This window comes from Hylobates moloch, unplaced genomic scaffold (genome assembly GCF_009828535.3).
Source record: "Hylobates moloch isolate HMO894 unplaced genomic scaffold, HMol_V3 SCAFFOLD_5, whole genome shotgun sequence".
Lineage (NCBI taxonomy): Eukaryota > Metazoa > Chordata > Mammalia > Primates > Hylobatidae > Hylobates > Hylobates moloch.
Genome location: NW_026652280.1, coordinates 93,075,121 through 93,094,256, shown reverse-complemented (window position 1 = coordinate 93,094,256; position 19,136 = coordinate 93,075,121). Strand labels below are relative to the sequence as shown.

General features: G+C 47.1%; 1 protein-coding gene across 1 annotated transcript in view; it reads left to right on the top strand.

Moving 5' to 3' along the window:
• The window catches only part of FLNB (filamin B), a 164,672-nt gene that overhangs the window by 127,356 nt on the left and 18,180 nt on the right, over positions 1-19,136 (top strand). Inside the window, exons 28-39 of the mRNA XM_058439100.1 lie at positions 830-987; positions 2,184-2,373; positions 4,466-4,713; positions 8,333-8,404; positions 9,125-9,227; positions 9,949-10,089; positions 12,433-12,561; positions 13,332-13,505; positions 14,717-14,875; positions 15,161-15,364; positions 16,367-16,519; positions 16,622-16,744. Of these exons, the coding sequence (XP_058295083.1) occupies positions 830-987; positions 2,184-2,373; positions 4,466-4,713; positions 8,333-8,404; positions 9,125-9,227; positions 9,949-10,089; positions 12,433-12,561; positions 13,332-13,505; positions 14,717-14,875; positions 15,161-15,364; positions 16,367-16,519; positions 16,622-16,744 (1,854 nt within the window). The remainder of the gene's footprint in view (positions 1-829; positions 988-2,183; positions 2,374-4,465; positions 4,714-8,332; positions 8,405-9,124; positions 9,228-9,948; positions 10,090-12,432; positions 12,562-13,331; positions 13,506-14,716; positions 14,876-15,160; positions 15,365-16,366; positions 16,520-16,621; positions 16,745-19,136) is intronic.

Sequence of the window (19,136 nt, the reverse complement as noted above, 5' to 3'; positions counted from 1 at the left end):
ATATTAGCTCTATCTATGTAGAAATATGTAATTTATAAATTACATTTGTATATTGCTTTACTAATATACCATGTACCATATGAAGCATACTAAATATAGAATAATTATAGATACAGAATATAGAATAAGATGAGATATAAATATTAAAACTGAAGTTCCAGTATTCTCTTTCCATTTGGTGACCATGATCTTAGCATAACAAAAGTGGGCTAAATGTGTTTAACCCTTTGTTTCCCAAACTAATTTGTGAACACTTCCTCCCCAAACTATATATATCCCTTGGAACAGAGGTCCCCAACCCTTGGAGCGTGGACTGGTGTGGGTGCATGGCATGTTAGGAATTGGGCCGCAAAGTGGTGGGTGAGCGATCATTACAGCCTGAGCTCCACCTCCTTTCAGATCAGCGGCTGCATTAGATTCTCATAGGAGTGCGAACCCTATTGTGAACTGCACATGAGAGGGATCTAGATTGCGTACTCCTTATGAGAATCTAACGAGACTAATGCCTGATGATCTGAGGTGCAACAATTTTATCCTGAAAGCATTCCCCCACCACGCCCCCTGGTCTTCCATGAAACCAGTCCCTAGTGCCAAAAAGGTTGGGGACTGCTGCCTTGGAACACACTCAGGGCAAAACCAGTCTGTCATGTAATGGTTACTACCTCATGGTTGTAAATTTCTGCTGGACTTAGGCACCTTGACTAACTCACTATCTTATCTGCTGTAGAAACTCCCTTTTCCACCCCACTCTTATGTGTAAGAAAAGTCAGATGCAGCTGGGTTGACATGTATCTTTACTAACTAGGGTGTGTGTGTGTGTGTCTATCAAGTCCCTTCAAGGTCAAGGTCCTTCCCACATATGATGCCAGCAAAGTGACCGCCAGTGGCCCCGGCCTTAGTTCCTATGGTGTGCCTGCCAGTCTACCTGTGGACTTTGCAATTGATGCCCGAGATGCCGGGGAAGGCCTGCTTGCTGTTCAAATAACGGTAACTTGGAGTTATTTTCTGAGCCAAATCTTAATCCTAAGACTTAATTTCTGGGCCAGATTTAAGAACAAGAGTTTCAATAACCGATTTCTGACTCAATGCAAGTTGTTTGTTAGATTTTCCCAACAAAGAGTCAGTAAATGTGCAGAAGCATAAGCAGCTCGCCTGAGAGATTTGAGGGTGTAGCTCCAAGAACCACTTTTTGGTGAATTTTCATGTTTTTTTTACTACATCTATTCCTATGTTTTTATTTTTATTTTTTTTCAAGATGGGGTTTCACCATGTTGCCCAATCTGGTCTTGAACTCTCTTGGGCTCAAGCAATCTGCCTGCTTCAACCTCCCAAAGTGCTGGGATTGCAGGCATGAGACACTGTGCCCGTCCCCTATGTTTTTATTTTTAAATGTTTTAAATTACTCTTTGGATCAGTTAAGACTAAGTTATGCTGCATATCACAGTAAACCTTAAAATAAGAGTGGCTGAAGCCACTTCCTTGTTAAGGAAGCCCAGGTTAAGCCACCTGGGTGCCCTGCAGCTCACCAAGGAAGTCAGCTCCGTCTCTCTGCTCCTCTCCCTAGCATGTGGCTTCTGTCCTTAAGGTCTCCTCTTGGACCACAAGGCTGCCAGTGCTCTGGCCATCACATCCACGTGGCAGGCCAGAAGGAGGAAGAAAGAAGGGAAAAAGGGGTCCTCCCAGCTCAGTTGGCTCTCTTAAGCAGCCCCGCCAAAAGTCCATCATAGACTTCCATTCCCTTCTGATTTGTTGGGGGTTGGTCACAAGTCACATTACCTAGTGGCAACGATGCTAGGAAGTGGAGTCCCATCTTCTGGGAGCGGTGCACCTAGCTAAGAGTTACGGTCCTGTTAATAAAGAGAAAAGGGAAACTGGATGCGGTGGTGTGTGAGCAGAAGCCTCTGCCTCCTCCCCTCCCTACATTTCAGAGGATTTCGAGCTAAAACACTCTTGGTTCACCTGACAAGAAAATTACTAAAAATTGGCCATGTCTGTCATGGTGTTAAAGGGATCTGTGACCCTCTACTCTCCTTACCAAAAAACAAAACAAAACTAGATTGTATTAAGCCATCAATTCTGTCTCTTTCCACTAGAGGCACTAATAGGAAAATATGTCAAGGTTTTCCATGAATGTTTTCTACATCTTGACAACATCCTAAATAGCATTTCTCTATGATCCACAGGACCAAGAAGGAAAACCCAAAAGAGCCATTGTCCATGACAATAAAGATGGCACATATGCTGTCACCTACATCCCCGACAAGACTGGGCGCTATATGATTGGGGTCACCTACGGGGGTGATGACATCCCACTTTCTCCTTATCGCATCCGAGCCACACAGACGGGTGATGCCAGCAAGTGCCTGGCCACGGGTGAGTACAGGGCATCTCAAGGTCAGGGGCACAGGCTTTGCAATCAGAAAGCGGGGCTGTAGCCCTTCTCTGTGACTTACAAGCTACATGATCTGGGCACGTTGCTCAACCTCACTGAACTTCAGTTTGACATAGATTGAAGCTCTTTGTTTTTATTTGGAGAACATTTAGATCCAAGAAGCTCTTCTAAGGAACAGAGACTGTTTTACAGGGTTACTGCAAAGATTAGATGAGGTCAGGCGTGAAAAATGCTTAGCATGGTGCCAGATACATGATAACTATTATTATATGCTTTTGAAGTGTTGAGAACCCAACTCTGATGGCGGCTCCCATGAAAAGCAGCACATTTCTGCCTTTTGTGAGTAGATAGTTACTCAGATTTCATTCAAGAGCATTTCAGGTCAGCATTAGAGAAACATATTTAAGGATCTAGGTTTTTTCATCATGCTTGTGTAAACCTCTCAGGGATTCTCCATGAATATTTGAGCATCACAGTTTCTTTGGTTTCTTTCTTTTTTTTTCCCTCCTTTTTCCTTCAGTTTCTAAGACACAACTACTGACTGTTACAGGCCTTTTTTTTTTTTGAGATGGAGTCTTGCTCTGTTGCCCAGGCTGGAGTGCAGTGATGCAATCTCAGCTCACTGCAGCCTCAGCCTCCTGAGTAGCTGGGACCACAGGTGCCCGCCACCATGCCCAGCTAAGTTTTGTATTTTTAGTGGAGACAGGGTTTCACCATAATTGTCCAGACTGGTCTCAAACTCCTGGCCTCAAGTGATCCTCCCTCCTCGGCCTCCCAAAGTGCTGGGATTACAGGTGTGAGCCACCGTGCCCGGCCAGCCTTTCAGTTTTTAAGAACAGCCCTTGGGCAGCTCAGTGCTGCTGCTCAAGCAGATTTTAAAACATGAATCTCCATCTCTAAAATGAGACAGATTTACTTCTTTTTAAATAAGAAGACTAAACACAGGACCACCCTTGATGTGTTCTATTTCTCTCATAGCCCGTCTTTTTTTGAATGGAGAAAATCTGCGCTTTCACGGCAAGGTTGTGAATTGCTCAGCGTGGCCCTTTTTGGCTCACCCATGGCAAAAAATGGAGAAATTTTGGAATGCTGGCCAATCCACCACCTCCTAGGTCTATGCAGCTGCCAGCGACAACCAGATCATCTTTACTAATTGATGGCATGTTAACGTTGGATGGGGACTTCCCCATTGCCTTGCAGGCCCTGTTTCCTCTCCCAGCTTGGGCAGAATCCAGAGCTCAATACTTGCCTTTTGGCCACACCTCTGGGTCATTCAGGGCCTTCCACAGATTGACTCCAGTCTTCTCTTCCACTACTCCCTGAACAAACTGTTCTTGCCACCCTCCCTATTACTCCTATGCACTTGGCTCGTATTTGCCAATGTGCTTTTAGTTCATGCTTTTCTGCATTTCCTGGTGTATGGATCCTGTGTAAAGGGGCACCAGAAATCAGAGAGAGACTGGTCATTGGGGAGAGGTTGCAAGTCTCCCTTAGCTAACAGCACCCATCCTTCAGGGTTCAGCCATGTTTCCTTTCTTTAGGAAGCCTTCTGCCAATGTGGCAACCCTGGGATATAAATTCTTAGAACCTTTGCCTAGATATGCTGCCAGAGACTTCCCTGAGGAACAGTTTGTTATTTTTTCTGTAACTTAGTTCCTCTTCAGCATTTCCACGGCAGTTGGAACTGTCATTCTTGGTGCCTGGCCCTGTTAACATCTTGAGAGCAGGGACTGTGTCTTGCCCATGTTTGTGTGTACCTGGCGCTTAAGAAAATGCCCAATATGTTTGCTGTTGAAAGTTGACCTTCATTGCCATACCTTTAAATGCTGGCAAACCCAGGCTAACCTTTAGTCAACACTCAGAGCTTACAGATGCTCCTTATTTAGTAAGTAATTGTTGAAGTAACCCTTTGAGCAACACCTGATCGGGGAATCTTTGGGATATCCCTCTGAATGGCAGCAGTTGGAGGCCTAACATTTACAGGCACAGACAGCATGGATGGGTGTGATTTGTTCTTGGGCCTCCAGGACGTGTGTCCATACTTCCATTCTCTTCCCTTGAACTCTTCTTTAGGTCCTGGAATCGCCTCCACTGTGAAAACTGGTGAAGAAGTAGGCTTTGTGGTTGATGCCAAGACTGCTGGGAAGGGGAAAGTGACCTGCACGGTTCTGACCCCAGATGGCACTGAGGCTGAGGCCGATGTCATTGAGAATGAAGATGGAACTTACGACATCTTCTACACAGCTGCGAAGCCGGGCACATATGTGATCTATGTGCGCTTCGGTGGCGTTGATATTCCTAACAGCCCCTTCACTGTCATGGTAAGGAAAATTCCTTCTCCAGAGCATGCTGTTATTGGTGGAAACTGTAACCGCTGCCATTTGTTGAACCCTGACTAGGATATCCTCTTCCACCTTTTTTTTCCTTTGGAAAAAAATTTGTTAAGCAGTCATGACCTTGTAGGGTCCCAGAGTAATCTCTAGAAACTCAGAGACTCTTTGGCTCTAAGGGTTCTTAGGGAATCTTACTGGCCACCAGGGTGTCTATCATAATAAGGGACTTGGGCAATATCCTGGCCTAAGCCCAGGCGTTTTGAGAGATAACTCCTCAGAAAAACGCACCTTTATAAAAATGTTTCTACATAAAACATGACAGGTTTTTAACCTGCCAGCTCTTCCTTCTTCCATCTTCATGGCCATTCTCCATAGCTGGAGGAGAGAGCTTCCTGATGCTGTTTTGTCTGGAGACTTGATTCTGATATCGCAGGACTCAAAGTACCTCCACTTGTGTTTTGGAAAGATTCACACTTTATGTATGAGGGGGAAATACCTTGTCTTTTGCAGCTAGGAACATCTGGAATAAAAGGAGGAAACCATTATGCAAACACCTGGGTTAGTGAATGACCAAGGTCTTTCATTTTCAATTCTGAGTGACTTACAGATCTTCCTCTGATTATTTATTTTTATTATTGCATAATAAATCTTCTTCTGAATATTCTTCAATCAGGAAAGGGGTTAGAAACCTTGGGGACATTACGTCATTGAACACACAAAACCAAGCATCGTTGGCTTTTTTTACAAATGAAGCGTGCTTGGTCTAGACAGACACCAAACACCATGCTGTCATCCTCACTGGTGTCCTTTGATATTGTGGTCAGCAGCCGCACTTGACCACAAGGTTCATAGGCCCTTAATGACCTGGCCTTGTGCACAGCCTACAAAGCACCTTGTAATTATTTCATTTTGTGCAGCAATGGAGAGGTGCATGAAGACTCCATTCCAAACTCCAAAGCTCAGGGACTTTCTTCCAAACAGTCTATACTCTGTCGCAGTATTATTCCCTTCTGTCGACGTCTGTTTATCTGTAAACAGCATGCCAGAGATCTGGAGGCTCTTTTATGTCTCGAGTATGTAAACACTTGTCAACTTTTGACATTGTTCATTTAAGAGTGTTTTTCTCCTGTAGGAAGAAAGAAATACAGCTGGGAAGTTGATGTCCTTATTCACAGAGAAGGGTACCAGTTGTAGTTTTCAGAATCTGTTTTTAGCCCATAGTGGGTTTTATCTGGTTGTTAGAATTAGGTGGAAGGAGGCAAGAGCAGCCAAGCACTGAGCAGTGGTCATGGGCCTGCTGGTGCAATGAGTTGGGGGTAAGAGAAGACCATATTGGGAAGGTCTAAGTGAGAAAGTCAGAGTTAAAAAAATTGAGGACCCTTTTTGCAGAAGTGGAGGCTTCCAAACTCAGTAAGAATAAGTGTCTTCTAGCCCCTGAATACACACAAAGCAAGAATACTTTGTGTTTACCCACTGCCCCCTGACCACTGCTGAAGGCAGAAAGGGACGATTACCCACAGTACCTACAGTACCTGGTTTGGGTCTTTATTCTCTCATTCCAGGGAGAGAACCTTAACTAGGTGGACTGACTGTTCATTGGCTTTGGTTGGGTAGATTCCCTGCTTCTCTCTGTAAGTTTGAGGACAAAAAAGGACACCGACCAGCACTGCAGTCATAGCAAATGTCTCAAGGAGACCCACAGGGTGGTTTAATCAAATACACTGCTCACACACAGCACATGGAGTCATGGACAAACAGCTTAACTGCCCATTGCCTTTGAGAAGTCCTGGACCAAAGGCCGTAGCTAAGCCGTTGAAAGATCTTCCTTCTGACTGATATGTCCCCTGCATAGCTCCAACCTGTGCAGGCAGAGGATAGCGCTGTTCCAAATGTAGCTCACAGAGCTGCCTTTGCCTTTCTGCAGATCCCAAGATACACACGAAGCAGTTAACATGGGTACATATTGGGAGGCCGAGGCGGGCGGATCACGAGGTCAGGAGATCGAGACCACAGTGAAACCCCGTCTCTACTAAAAAATACAAAAAATTAGCCAGGCGTGGTGGCGGGCGCCTGTAGTCCCAGCTACTCGGAGAGGCCAGGCAGGAGAATGGTGTGAACCCGGGAGGCGGAGCTTGCAGTGAGCCGAGATTGCGCCACTGCACTCCAGCCTGGGCGACAGAGCGAGACTCCGTCTCACAAAAAAAAAACAAAAAACAAAACAAAAAAAACAAACATGGGTACATAGGCCTTCCTCTGTAGGGGAGGCCTTCTGATTCTTATTCTTTCTTATGGCGGAAGAGGGTGTTGAGAGGGGTTCCCTTGCTGTTGGTTCCGTTAAATCAGGAGCATTAATTTTTTTTTTTTTTTTTTTTTTTGAGACAGAATCTCACTCTGTCACCCAGGCTGGAGTGCAGTGGTGCAATCTCAGCTCTCTGCAACCTCCACCTCCTGGGTTCAAGCGATTCTCCTGCCTCAGCCTCCCGAGTAGCTGGGATTATAGGCACCCGCCACCACGCCTGGCTATTTTTTGTATATTTAGTAGAGACGGGGTTTCACCATGTTGGCCAGGCTGGTAACTCCTGACCTCCAGTGATCCACCTGCCTTGGCCTCCCAAAGTGCTGGGATTACTGGCGTGAGCCACTGCGCCCAGCCAGGAGCATTAAATCTAAGATTTGTTGAAAATGAATTTATAAAAAACTTTAAAAACATTAACTGCTGAGCATGGTGGCTCACGCCTGAAATCTCAGCACTTTGGGAGGCCAAGGTGAGAGGGTTGCTGGAGCCCAGGAGTTTAAGACCAGCCTGGACAATACAGTGAGACCCCATCTCTACCAAAAAAAAAATAATAATTAGCCTGGTGTGGTGGTGCACGCCTCTAGTCCCAACTACTCAGCAGGCTGAGGTGGGAGGATCACCTGAGCCCAGAAGTTTGAGACTGTAGTAAGCTGAGATTACGCCACTGCACTCCAGCCTGGATGACAGAGCAAAACTCTGCCTCAAAAAAAAATTAAATAATTAACCACAGTAGACATTTATCAAGTAAAAAAAGAACTTCTTCCTAATTCTGTGCTGCAGAGATGCCTTGTGTTAGTTTTTACCTGCTTACACTTCACACACCTCACTTTCATGCCTGGGGTCACACCGTACATACTGCTTTCGCACCTTGCTTCCTTACCTCAATGTGCCATAGTTACCCTTACATATTGATTCATTGGACCTGACTGTCATGTTCCACTGGACAGACTCACCAGAATTTATTTGACCAAACCCCTTCTAGATGGACATTAGGTTGCTTTAGTTTTGCACGACCACAGACGGCACCAGTCAAGGTCCTTACACACATCAGTTAACTATGGAGCCTCCCGCCAGCGTAGGTCTGCGTGCTAGAAGTGGGGTTGTGGGCTCACAGGGCATGCGCATCTGACAGTTGAAGAGAGGAGACCAACTGCCTTCCAAAAGGGCAGTAAGAAAGTGTCCTTCGCTACAGTGAGTGGCTCACTGCAGTTCAAGATGGAGCAGTGGGGGAAGCAGCTCTGTGGTGGTAGAGTCTACTGAGTGTATCCTTCCAGTATGGTTCCCAACTAATCTCCATTTGCCACTGACCAGGCCACAGATGGGGAAGTCACAGCCGTGGAGGAGGCACCGGTAAATGCATGTCCCCCTGGATTCAGGCCCTGGGTACAATTTTGGTTTTTTCCTTTTTGTGTTTCTGTGTTTACTCAGGCTTCATTTCAGAAAATCTGCCATCTGCTTCTGGGATTGCTTAAGCCCTGTGGGTGTCCTGGTCATTGGTGTGCCCCTCACTGATCAGCCCATCACGATGATCCTTGCTTTTTCTGTAATAAGATCACCTTTGCGTCACCATCCGTGCTCCACGAATCACCAGCCGTCGTGTCTGTGATCACGCTCGGTGCAGTTTGTCTCCGTGTTTAAAGAGAAAGACAGACAACTGTCTGCAGCCCTCCTGCTGCCTCTCAAAGCCGCCACTTGCACATTCAGTTTCTGTTCAGGGGGAAAGCCACCCACTGCTACTCTCTGCCACTTAAAATGCACCTTCTTTTCCAGGCCACAAGCAACTAAACCTTTCCAGATGGAGCCTCTTGGGACTCATAGACATTGCTTTCTCTCACTTTTCCACTTTCCCATGGGCGCTGCTGGGAATTTTACAAACAGACTCCCGAGTGTTTGCTAACGGTTGGTCAGCATGACTTCTCCAGTCCCTCAGGTTCTACCCTGGGTCTGGAGCCACTTAGACAAAGCCCATACCACAATGGGCAGCCACATTCCCAAATCCCAGCCTCACTGGCTTGCAGAATTCCCAGCAGCTCTACCCCCTGTAGCTTCACCAGCTCCTGCTGTTGTCTGCTTTACCCAGTGACCACTGCCTTCTGTTTTTAGGTGACCGAAGAGGCCTATGTCCCAGTGAGTGATATGAACGGCCTGGGATTTAAGCCTTTTGACCTGGTCATTCCGTTTGCTGTCAGGAAAGGAGAAATCACTGGTAAGCACTTGCCATGAAGGCCGTCTCATTCTCACTTGCTCTCACGAGCTTCCCAGAATGGTGCTGGGGAGGTGTGTCCGCTGTCCCCCGGACCCGGGCTCCTTACCCAGGGTCACGAGTTCTTGGTCTCGGGTGTTGGGCCGTGGGCTCCTGAAACTATAGAATATGCCACGTGTGTGTTTCTCTGAAGAAGTGGCTCACTGACAACTTGCATTACTTTCTTGAGTGGGCCCATGATTCTCTCTAGGTTAAGAACTGCTGTTTTTAGATACCTCATGACTGTCGAGTTCCTGTTTGCCACTTTTTCCTGCCTTCTCTTATTTGACGTTTCCAGATGTGACTTTGACACTGAGTCTGTCGTAACAGGAGTTCCTTTCTCCCCTCAGCCTGTTTTCAATGGCCTGCTTCTCTTTGGCTTGATGCTCTACGTATCCAGCTGGTTTCATGGTCTTCTCAAGTCCTTTCTGAGCTTGATTTTGCCAGTTGTAGAAAACTCTTTAAGAGTTGTCTGCTATATTTTGTGGAAGCCAAATGGAACTGGAAAAACAAAAAAAGAAAAGAGCAAATGGTCTCTCCCATTGTGGGACTTGAATGTTCTAGGCAGCAATGAATGTTCTTGGCTCTGGAAACCTTTATTTTGAATACATCTGTGCCTTGGGCTCTGCTTCTCTGGGGAAGGTTGCTGGTGGGTTTCATTGCCCCATCTCTCTGTGCTCCATAGGAGAGGTCCACATGCCTTCTGGGAAGACAGCCACACCTGAGATTGTGGACAACAAGGACGGCACGGTCACTGTTAGATATGCCCCCACTGAGGTCGGGCTCCATGAGATGCACATCAAATACATGGGCAGCCACATCCCCGGTAAGCTGAGCTCAGCAGGCCCAGCAGGGCTCCACCATTCAGGGGCATCCAGGCAGCCTGCAGATGCTCCTCAGCCGCTGTGCAGGGAGTGGCTCTCAGCAGCAGGCTGGGGAATGCAGCATTGGCACCCCTGCAAAACCAAACAGTCTGGGACCCTAGCAGGTCCAGCTGATTTCTGGAAGGGATGATGTAGCTCAGTGTCTTGGGTCACAATGCAGGCTTTTGGGTGTGTGATCGTTACCTTTGTCACTACCCCGAGTGTGGCCAGAGGTCAAGCTGGGAGAAAAATAGGAGGCATGTTGAGGGACTTTCTAGCCTGGCCTGCAGAACCCTGTGTGGCCTGGGGGCTTGGGGCCAGCCAGGTCAGAGGCGGAAGAAGAGGACCAGCAGCCCTGGAAGAAGAGGACCAGAAGCCCTTGACAAGGGAAGCCAGCCCAGGTTTCATGGGTCACCAACCAGCACAGTGTCACCAGTTCACTCTTTCTTTTTGTAGTTGTTTAAAGATTTGTTTTTTAATTTTGTATTTTGAATAGGTAACACATTCTCATGGTTCAAAAATAAAAATGATACGGAGAAAGGTTTCCTTCCTACCCATATCCTCCATCTGCCCTCTCCTTGAACTAGACTATCATAAATTTTTTTATGTTTGATTTCGGAGTTTCAGGGTTTTATTTTTTATTTTTTTGTGGAGATAGGGTCTCACTATGTTGCCCAGATTGGTCTCAGACTCCTGTCCTCAAGCAGACCTCCCGCCTTTGTCTCCTAAAGTGTTGGGATAACAGGCATGAGCCGTCACACCTGGCCAATTTCAGAGTATTTTTAAGACTCTCCATGCAAATGGAAATACAGATATATAAGCGAGTGTCTTCCCAGCCTTCCCTCATGTGGACGAACCATTACATATTTGACCATTTCCCTATTGGAGGGCATTGGAGGGCATTTTGATTCTTCCTGCCCTTGCTGTCCTCAGTCTTGCTGCAGCAAGTCTACTTTTCCCCTAGTCACCTCACACTCGCAAAGATGTATCTGTGAGATTTAGTTACCAGAGGAGGCAATGCTAGGGCCCCAGTGCAGACATCTATGATTTTGACAGATCTTGCCAAATTGCCCTTCAGAGGGGCTGTTGCAGTTCACACACCCTCCAGCCATGGAGAAGAGCACCTTCTTTTCCACAAAATTCGCCAGTAGAATATGGTATCAAATTTTTGGATCTTTGCCAGTCTGATGGTTGGAAAGAAACAGAATCTCAGCGTTGCTTTATTTGTATTGCTCTTGTGAATGAGACCACACAACTTTCCATATGTCTGTTTGTATTTCATTTTCTGTGAACTGAACATTTGGATCCACAGCCTGTTTTTCTATTTGGTTATTGGCCTTTGTCATATAGTTTCTAAGAGCAATGTAAACATTGGAGAGATTAGCCCTTTGTGGTAGGAGTTGCAAATATTTCTCTGAGATTGGCATTTGCTTTAGTTGTCTGTATGTAATATTGGTTTAAAGCAAAAATGTATTATCTGCTTCTATTTAAATATTCTAAAGCGGCAGATGGAGAGAGAGGAAAAAATGTCTTTCTCACATCTGCCATCCACTTCCACTGCTGGTGTGAGTTGTGTATCTTTTCAGATGTTTCTCTCTGTATCTACAAACATACATATAATTTTATTCTATTTTGTTTTAAAGGAATAGCATAATGGTATTCATAGTTTATAGCAACTTGCTTTTTTTCTTTTTAATGCATCATGTTATGGATAATTTCTCAAGTTAGTAAACATGGGTCTTCCTCACTCTTTTTAATGGCTCATGAGTAGATCAGCATTTATTTAACCGGTCCTCTGTTGTGAACACTTAGGTCTTTTCCTGACGTGCAACCGAACACTGCAGAAATGAAAGTGCTTACATAGGGCTAGGAGTTGGGGTGGGCAGGGAAGACCACTGTGGGGTTGATTCCTTACAGGTTGAATGGCATGGGCAAATGGCCTTCCAAAAGCCCTTTCCACTTACCTTCCCTCTGGCCATGGGTCCTTTCACCACCCAGTGCAAAAGTTTCTTCCTTATTTGTCAGGTTGGGCTGGATTACCTTACCTTAGCCCCCTTCCTCATCTGGAGCAGCCTCCAGGATTGTTTTTCTTATGTTGTGATTGAAGGAATAATACTATGTAGACCCTCTCTGATGTCCTAGGATGGCGGGGGACGGGAGGTGCATGTGCATCTCTTTCTGTCTCTTCATGCCTCTGCTTAGGAGGCGCCAGACCCATAGAGGTGAGCGTCAAGATGCCAGTTGTCCAGGGTCTTCATTCACCCCTTAATGAGCACCAATTTTGTTTGTGTCCTTTGTAAACCCAGAGAGCCCACTCCAGTTCTACGTGAACTACCCCAACAGTGGAAGCGTTTCTGCATACGGTCCAGGCCTTGTGTATGGAGTGGCCAACAAAACTGCCACCTTCACCATCGTCACGGAGGATGCAGGAGAAGGTACTGTGTGGTTTACGTGTTTATATGCCTCCAGCTGTCCATTCGGAGGGTGAAGTGGACATGGTTCCAGGGTGGCTTTTAAAAGTGAGACAATTGAATGGTAGTATTTGTCTTGTCTTTTCTCTTGGGTAAATTTGTTTCTTCTGTAGAGCTGCTTCGTCTTCTACCCAGACAGACATTTTTGAAGTCCTTTGTGTTCTAATTGAAATCAGATTCATGCTATGAAATACTTTATGTGACTTGTCTGGAATTTAAGTGTGTTTTGGTTGGTGATGTTTTTGTTCTTTTTGCACATGTATCCACAAGACCACATGACTTACTGAGTGGCTCTTTTTGATAAAGCTGCGTGCCCATTCCCGTGGTATTTATGGATACTCCCAAATCTGTGGTTCTAATGGGATTTCCGTGATGGCAGCCAGTGCCTGATGGGCAGGGACAATCCACCTCTGCCCTCCACCGCCCACCATCTCCTATGTGTAATTGACGTACACGGCTCCTTCCTTTTCTCATCCCATGCATCCTGAGAGTAGAGAGAGCTCCAGGGTTACTTGCAGTGAAGAACTCAGATGTTTGGGGTTTCTTCTCAGTGGGTGTTTTTACCACGTGGACTGCTTCATTCTGACAGATGTCCCTTTGCCCACAGCTCACGTGGAGTGCGTCGGTCCATTGTCCCCAGCATCAGGGCTGCCCTGGATGAGTTGTTAAAAGGAAACTCTTAAAACAAGGCAACTCTCTCCCTAACACCCCTGCATCCCTGTTCCCACTTGTAGGTGGTCTGGACTTGGCTATTGAGGGCCCCTCAAAAGCAGAAATCAGCTGCATTGACAATAAAGATGGGACATGCACAGTGACCTACCTGCCCACTCTGCCAGGCGACTACAGCATTCTGGTCAAGTACAATGACAAGCACATCCCTGGCAGCCCCTTCACAGCCAAGATCACAGGTAGGGTTGTCTGGCTTCTGGGGGCTTCCTCATGGGAAGTATGGCTGCCCCTGACTGCCACCCTCCTTATCGGACCACAGGCAGCAGGCTAGACGTCTCTTTGAGTTTAGGTTTCATGGAGACTTGTTGAGGAGGAGCAGGGGATGGAATGCAATTTCAGATTAGCTAAATTCTTCTCTTGCTGATAATCCAGGAAAATGTGAGAGCTAGTATTTGGAGCACACTTTTATTGTGCCAGTGTGACTCTAGTGTGCAAAGAGAAAGCTCTCAGATGGAGTATTCGAATCATACTTACTGCAATAGTGCATGAGGTGCATGAGCTTAGACATGCCCTTCAGCGTCACTACTAGGTAAGTTTTCTGCTATCCCTTTTACGGATGGGAAAACTGAGGCTTGGCAAGGTAGTGGTGTAGCCAAGTTCACATATAAGTAAACAGATCCAGGTTATGAAATGCCAAAGCCCATGCTCCTCACCTTGCTGTGTTCAGGTGATGCTTTCAGTGGGTTATAAGGAAGACGCACAAGGCAGAGCCTGTTTCCCCACTGTGTTTAGACCTGTCTGGGAAGCAGCCAGTAGTACTGTGTGGAATGTGGTCATTGTTTACCTAGAAATGTCCACAGCCATGCCAGGCAGGTGTGAGGTGCCTTCAACTAACAAAAATTCCTATCTTTTATTTTATTTTTGAGACAGAGTCTCACTCCGTCACCCAGGCTGGAGTTTTAGTGGCGTGATCTCGGCTCACTGCAATCTCTACCTCCTGGGTTCAAGCGATTCTCCTGCCTCAGCCTCCCGAATAGCTGGGATTACAGCACCAACCACCACACCCAGCTTATTTTTGTATTTTTAATAGAGATGAAGTTTCACCATGTTGGTCAGGCTGGTCTTGAACTCCTGACCTCAAGTGATTCATCTGTCTCAGCCTCTCAAAGTGTTGGGATTAGGCACCTGGCCCAAAGATTCCTTTAAAAGGTGGTCCATGAGGACTCAAGTCTCTGGGTCCTGCCAGCTCCTTGTCTTTGCTGCAAGCGGGCATGAATCCCGTCATTCTTCATTGGTTGGGTCTACTCAGTGTTCAAGGCTCATTTTTTTTCACTTAACTTTGTGTAATTAGTTCTTGCCTGTTCATCCGTGAACAGCATATGGCATGGCAGCTCTGGGAAGCCGGGGTAACCACATGTAACGGGAGTCCTTTTTGGGGGATGTTTCCCAGATGACAGCAGGCGGTGCTCCCAGGTGAAGTTGGGCTCGGCCGCTGACTTCCTGCTCGACATCAGTGAGACTGACCTCAGCAGCCTGACGGCCAGCATTAAGGCCCCATCTGGCCGAGACGAGCCCTGTCTCCTGAAGAGGCTGCCCAACAACCACATTGGTGAGCTGGGCTACCCTTCCTGGCTGGAGCCAGGACATCTTGGGTGGGAGATGGGGACTCTTGCAGTCCTTTCTTGGGAAATGGGTAGCACAATGGAGTGTGATGTGATAAACCTGCTGAGTCACACGCACGATAAATGCCCAAGCGTATTTGTGCATTGTGATATTGACACTCTGGATTGTTGGATGTCAGGAAAAAAGTCATATTTCTATTTCCGAGAGTATGTCTCTCTCCTGCTTCCTCTCCGCCATCCCCTTACAAACCCCAGTCTGTGTTCTGGTCCAGGCATCTCCTTCATCCCCCGGGAAGTGGGTGAACACCTGGTCAGCATCAAGAAAAATGGCAACCATGTGGCCAACAGCCCCGTGTCCATCATGGTGGTCCAGTCAGAGATCGGTGACGCCCGCCGAGCCAAAGTCTATGGCCGTGGCCTGTCAGAAGGCCGGACTTTCGAGATGTCTGACTTCATCGTGGACACAAGGGATGCAGGTCTGTGTGGTCCCAGGGGAGAGGCCCAGAGCTTGTGGGAACCGACTTATTTTGCTGAGGCAGCGTCATCTTTTCATCCTACGAACCCCTTTTCCTTTCTGAGCATCCTTCAAGCTATAGGTCCTTCTGCCTGCATTGTCTTTTATGCCTCATGACCATTGGCGAAAATGGGATTGTCTTTGTTTTTTAGATGATGAAACTGAGGCTCACAAGGTTTAGAGCCCCCTCCTCACTAGGATCTGAACCCAGAGCCACAACACCTCGCAAACCCCTGTTTTCTCGTCTGCTCTCCCACCCTTGTTCTCAGCTTCCCAGCGTCTCTCCAAGCAAAGAATGTTGGGCTGACTGGCCAAGACCATGGTCATCTGAGCAGAGCTTTTGTGGAAATGAGGCATCTCTTTCTGTTCTCTCTTTGCGATGGTTTGAGTTAGATTGTGTCTCTTCCAAGCTCGCCACACCCCGGTGCCTCCAGTCATCTGCTTTCTTGAAGGATAGCCATGCTGGTGAATTCTAGATAAATTCTAACCCAGGGGAGAGGGCTGGAGAATTTCTGGTCCTGGTTGGGAGATACTCCCTGTTAAACCTTCGGATCTGCTGACCTAGTTGAGGTAGCCAGGGGCTATTTAAAAATTCAGAATCTCAGGTCTGGCTGCGGATAAACCCCCGAGGCGGTATGTGCAGTTCTTGGAGGCGTGAGGGCAGAAGGTCCTCCCCAGCAGTTTGCACAGGACACATCATCTATGGGATATTAGTAAATATCCTTAAGGAAAGGCTTCTGTGGTCAAAACCAGGTTTAGCAGGTTATTTCACTACAGGACTTCTCAGGAAGTATGCTTAACCTACTCATCCCCCTCTGGGCTCTGCAAACGAGGCCGCCATTGCTTTCTTTCTGCTATGTAGAAATACATTGAGGCGTAAGGGTAGGATGTCCTTTCTCCATTCATCGGGCTCCCTCTTCCTGAGGAGTTGCTGTCAGAACAGCCTGGGGCTGCTGTGTTGCAGGTTATGGTGGCATATCCTTGGCAGTGGAAGGCCCCAGCAAAGTGGACATCCAGACGGAGGACCTGGAAGATGGCACCTGCAAAGTCTCCTACTTCCCCACCGTGCCTGGGGTTTATATTGTCTCCACCAAATTCGCTGATGAGCACGTGCCTGGTATGTGCATTCCATTCCCCTGCAGGTGGGATGCTTGGGTTTTCTATAAATGCTGTGCCTTTGCCTCTGGGCTGCTCACAGGAGCCTTCTTGGATCTTGCAGGGAGCCCATTTACTGTGAAGATCAGCGGGGAGGGAAGAGTCAAAGAGAGCATCACCCGCACCAGTCGGGCCCCGTCCGTGGCCACTGTCGGGAGCATTTGTGACCTGAACCTGAAAATCCCAGGTGGGTGTTGGGGACTAGTGGGGCGGGGAAGCCTTGGCTCCAGCCTTCAGGGCAGCGGGTGCCTTTGGGAACCAAGTTTAGGCATGGCCCAGAACATAGTATCCAAGTCAACTGTGCTGACTTTTCGTTTCACTTCATTTCATTGTGTTCTTCTGTGTTTATTTTCGCAGAGGCTCATCCAAGAAAAATAAATGTTTACCTCGCTACCTTTTTCCTCTTCCAAATAAAAATAGCTTTATTGTGTCCCATGGGGGAAACGTAGATATGCTTTTAGATTTTTAGATTTACTATCTGTCAAATAGAATCGTGTCAGTGAAAGAACTGGCCCTGCCGATGCCAGTGTCTGGAAGTATTTAAGAGGTGGCAGCCCAGCGGCATCCTTCTAGTATTTCTCTTTCATTCCTGAAATTAGAATGAGGGCTGTGCTGCAGATCTCACTGGGCCACATCTAGCCCTTTGGTGGTGAATTGTTCCTCATGGGCCCCAATTAGGCAGTCAACAGGTCACACGGTCTGTCTGAAATGTGTCCCAAATTCTTTCTATAAAGAATCCTTCCAGAGAGAAGTCACTGTGAGTGAAAGTTTTGAGGCTCCTCTGCCCAGAAGTTGGCATGTCCTGTGGAATTGCACAAATTCTACAGAGAAGGGAAACCTAAATCGTCTTCAGATGTGTTGCGAGCTCTGGAGAGGGGTTGTCTTTCTACACTGCGTCTCCCATCCTTCCTAACGTGTCACGGAGCTGTCGACTCCGCCTTCTTGGCTTTAGTTAACGGGTTCTTCTTGTGTAGTCACATCAACGTCAGGTCACATGGGAATGTGGTAAAGCCTCATTACTGTAGAGTTCAGACATGATCACTTAAAAAGAGCTTTACTGGGCCGGGCACGGTGGCTTACTCGTATAATCCCAGCACTTTGGGAGGCCAAGGCAGGCAGATCACCTGAGGTCAGGAGTTCGAGACCAGCCTGGCTAACATAACAAAACTCTATCTCTTCTAAAAATACAAAAATTAGCAGGGTGTGGTGGCGGGCACCTGTAATCCCACCTACTCAGGAGGCTGAGGCACAAGAATTGCGTGAACCTGGGAGGTGGAGGTTGCAGTGAGCTGATATTGCACCACTGCACTCCAGCCTGGGTGACAAAGTGAGACTCTTTCTCAAAAAAAAAAAAAAAAAAAGCTGCACTGATCATTTGTGGTCATAAACAGTTTGTGTGCCTCGAGGTGGAGGGAGGAAGTGTCACCTCCAAGAGAGAGCCTGGTTCACATCTTAGGTGCAGAGTTGGACCCTGGCTGCCCCGTCCTCATAGCCATGTGTGCTCACTTTCCAGTCACATCGGTGTACTCATCCACTGTTTTCGTGGGCATCTTCCCACCTCAAAAAATAGACATCCGCATCATCTCTTTCATGACCCTGATAAAATGCCATTTCATTCAGTGGAACTGTTGGTGATAGAAAAAGAGAGATTCCATTTCATGTCTAGATGCATCAACCTTCGTTACTCAACTCTGTGCCTCAGCTCCCATCATCAGGGCTGCTCTGACATTTGCCACCCTGTGCTCAGGCTGTGGACTAATGCCCAGGAGTGGGCTGGGCTGGTGCATTTCAGATGCTGCCATGCCTTGGCAGACTGCCCTCTACATTTCTCCATACTCCCCCACCAGCACTGGGGCTGTCTCTCTCCTTCTCACTTTGGCCAACCTGATGGAAAAATACGGCGTCCAGTGTTCAGTTTCATATCTTTGATTACTAGTGATGTGTACTGTGTTTTCTTTTCATTTGCTTTACATTTCTCATTTGGCAAAATTTCTGTTCTCTGCTTATTTCTTGAGGAGCTAGCAAGTATCTGCAGTGTGGACGTTTACCCTTTCTCTTAAGTCTCTTCCAGCTCTTGGCCATTTTGTTATTCTTTTAGTTACTTAGTACCAGATGACTCTGGGTGAGGCTCGATTTGCCTCTCATTACCCAAGTGATCCTCTTGGAGATCCCCTCCTCCTTAATGGAGGACAGCTCACTAACTTCAGATGTCCTCCAGACCCAGGTTTTGCAGGGCATCTTCGTCAGTTTGGGCTACTATAGCAAAATCACATGAACTAGGTGGCAACCAACAGAAATGTATGCCTCACAGTTGTGGAGGCCGGAAGTCCAAGATCAGGTGCCAGCATGGCCAGATTGTGGTGAGGGCCCTCTTCCAGGCTGCAGACTGACAGCGTCCCCTTGTATCCTCACACGTTGGAGAGCGGAGGGAACAAGCTGTCTGGGACACTTACAAGGCCACTGACCCCATCACAGGGTCGCTCCACTTTCATGACCTTATCTAATCCTAATTGCCTCCCCAAGGCCCCACCTCTTAATCCCATCACATTGTTGGGGGTAGGGTTTCAATATTTGAATTT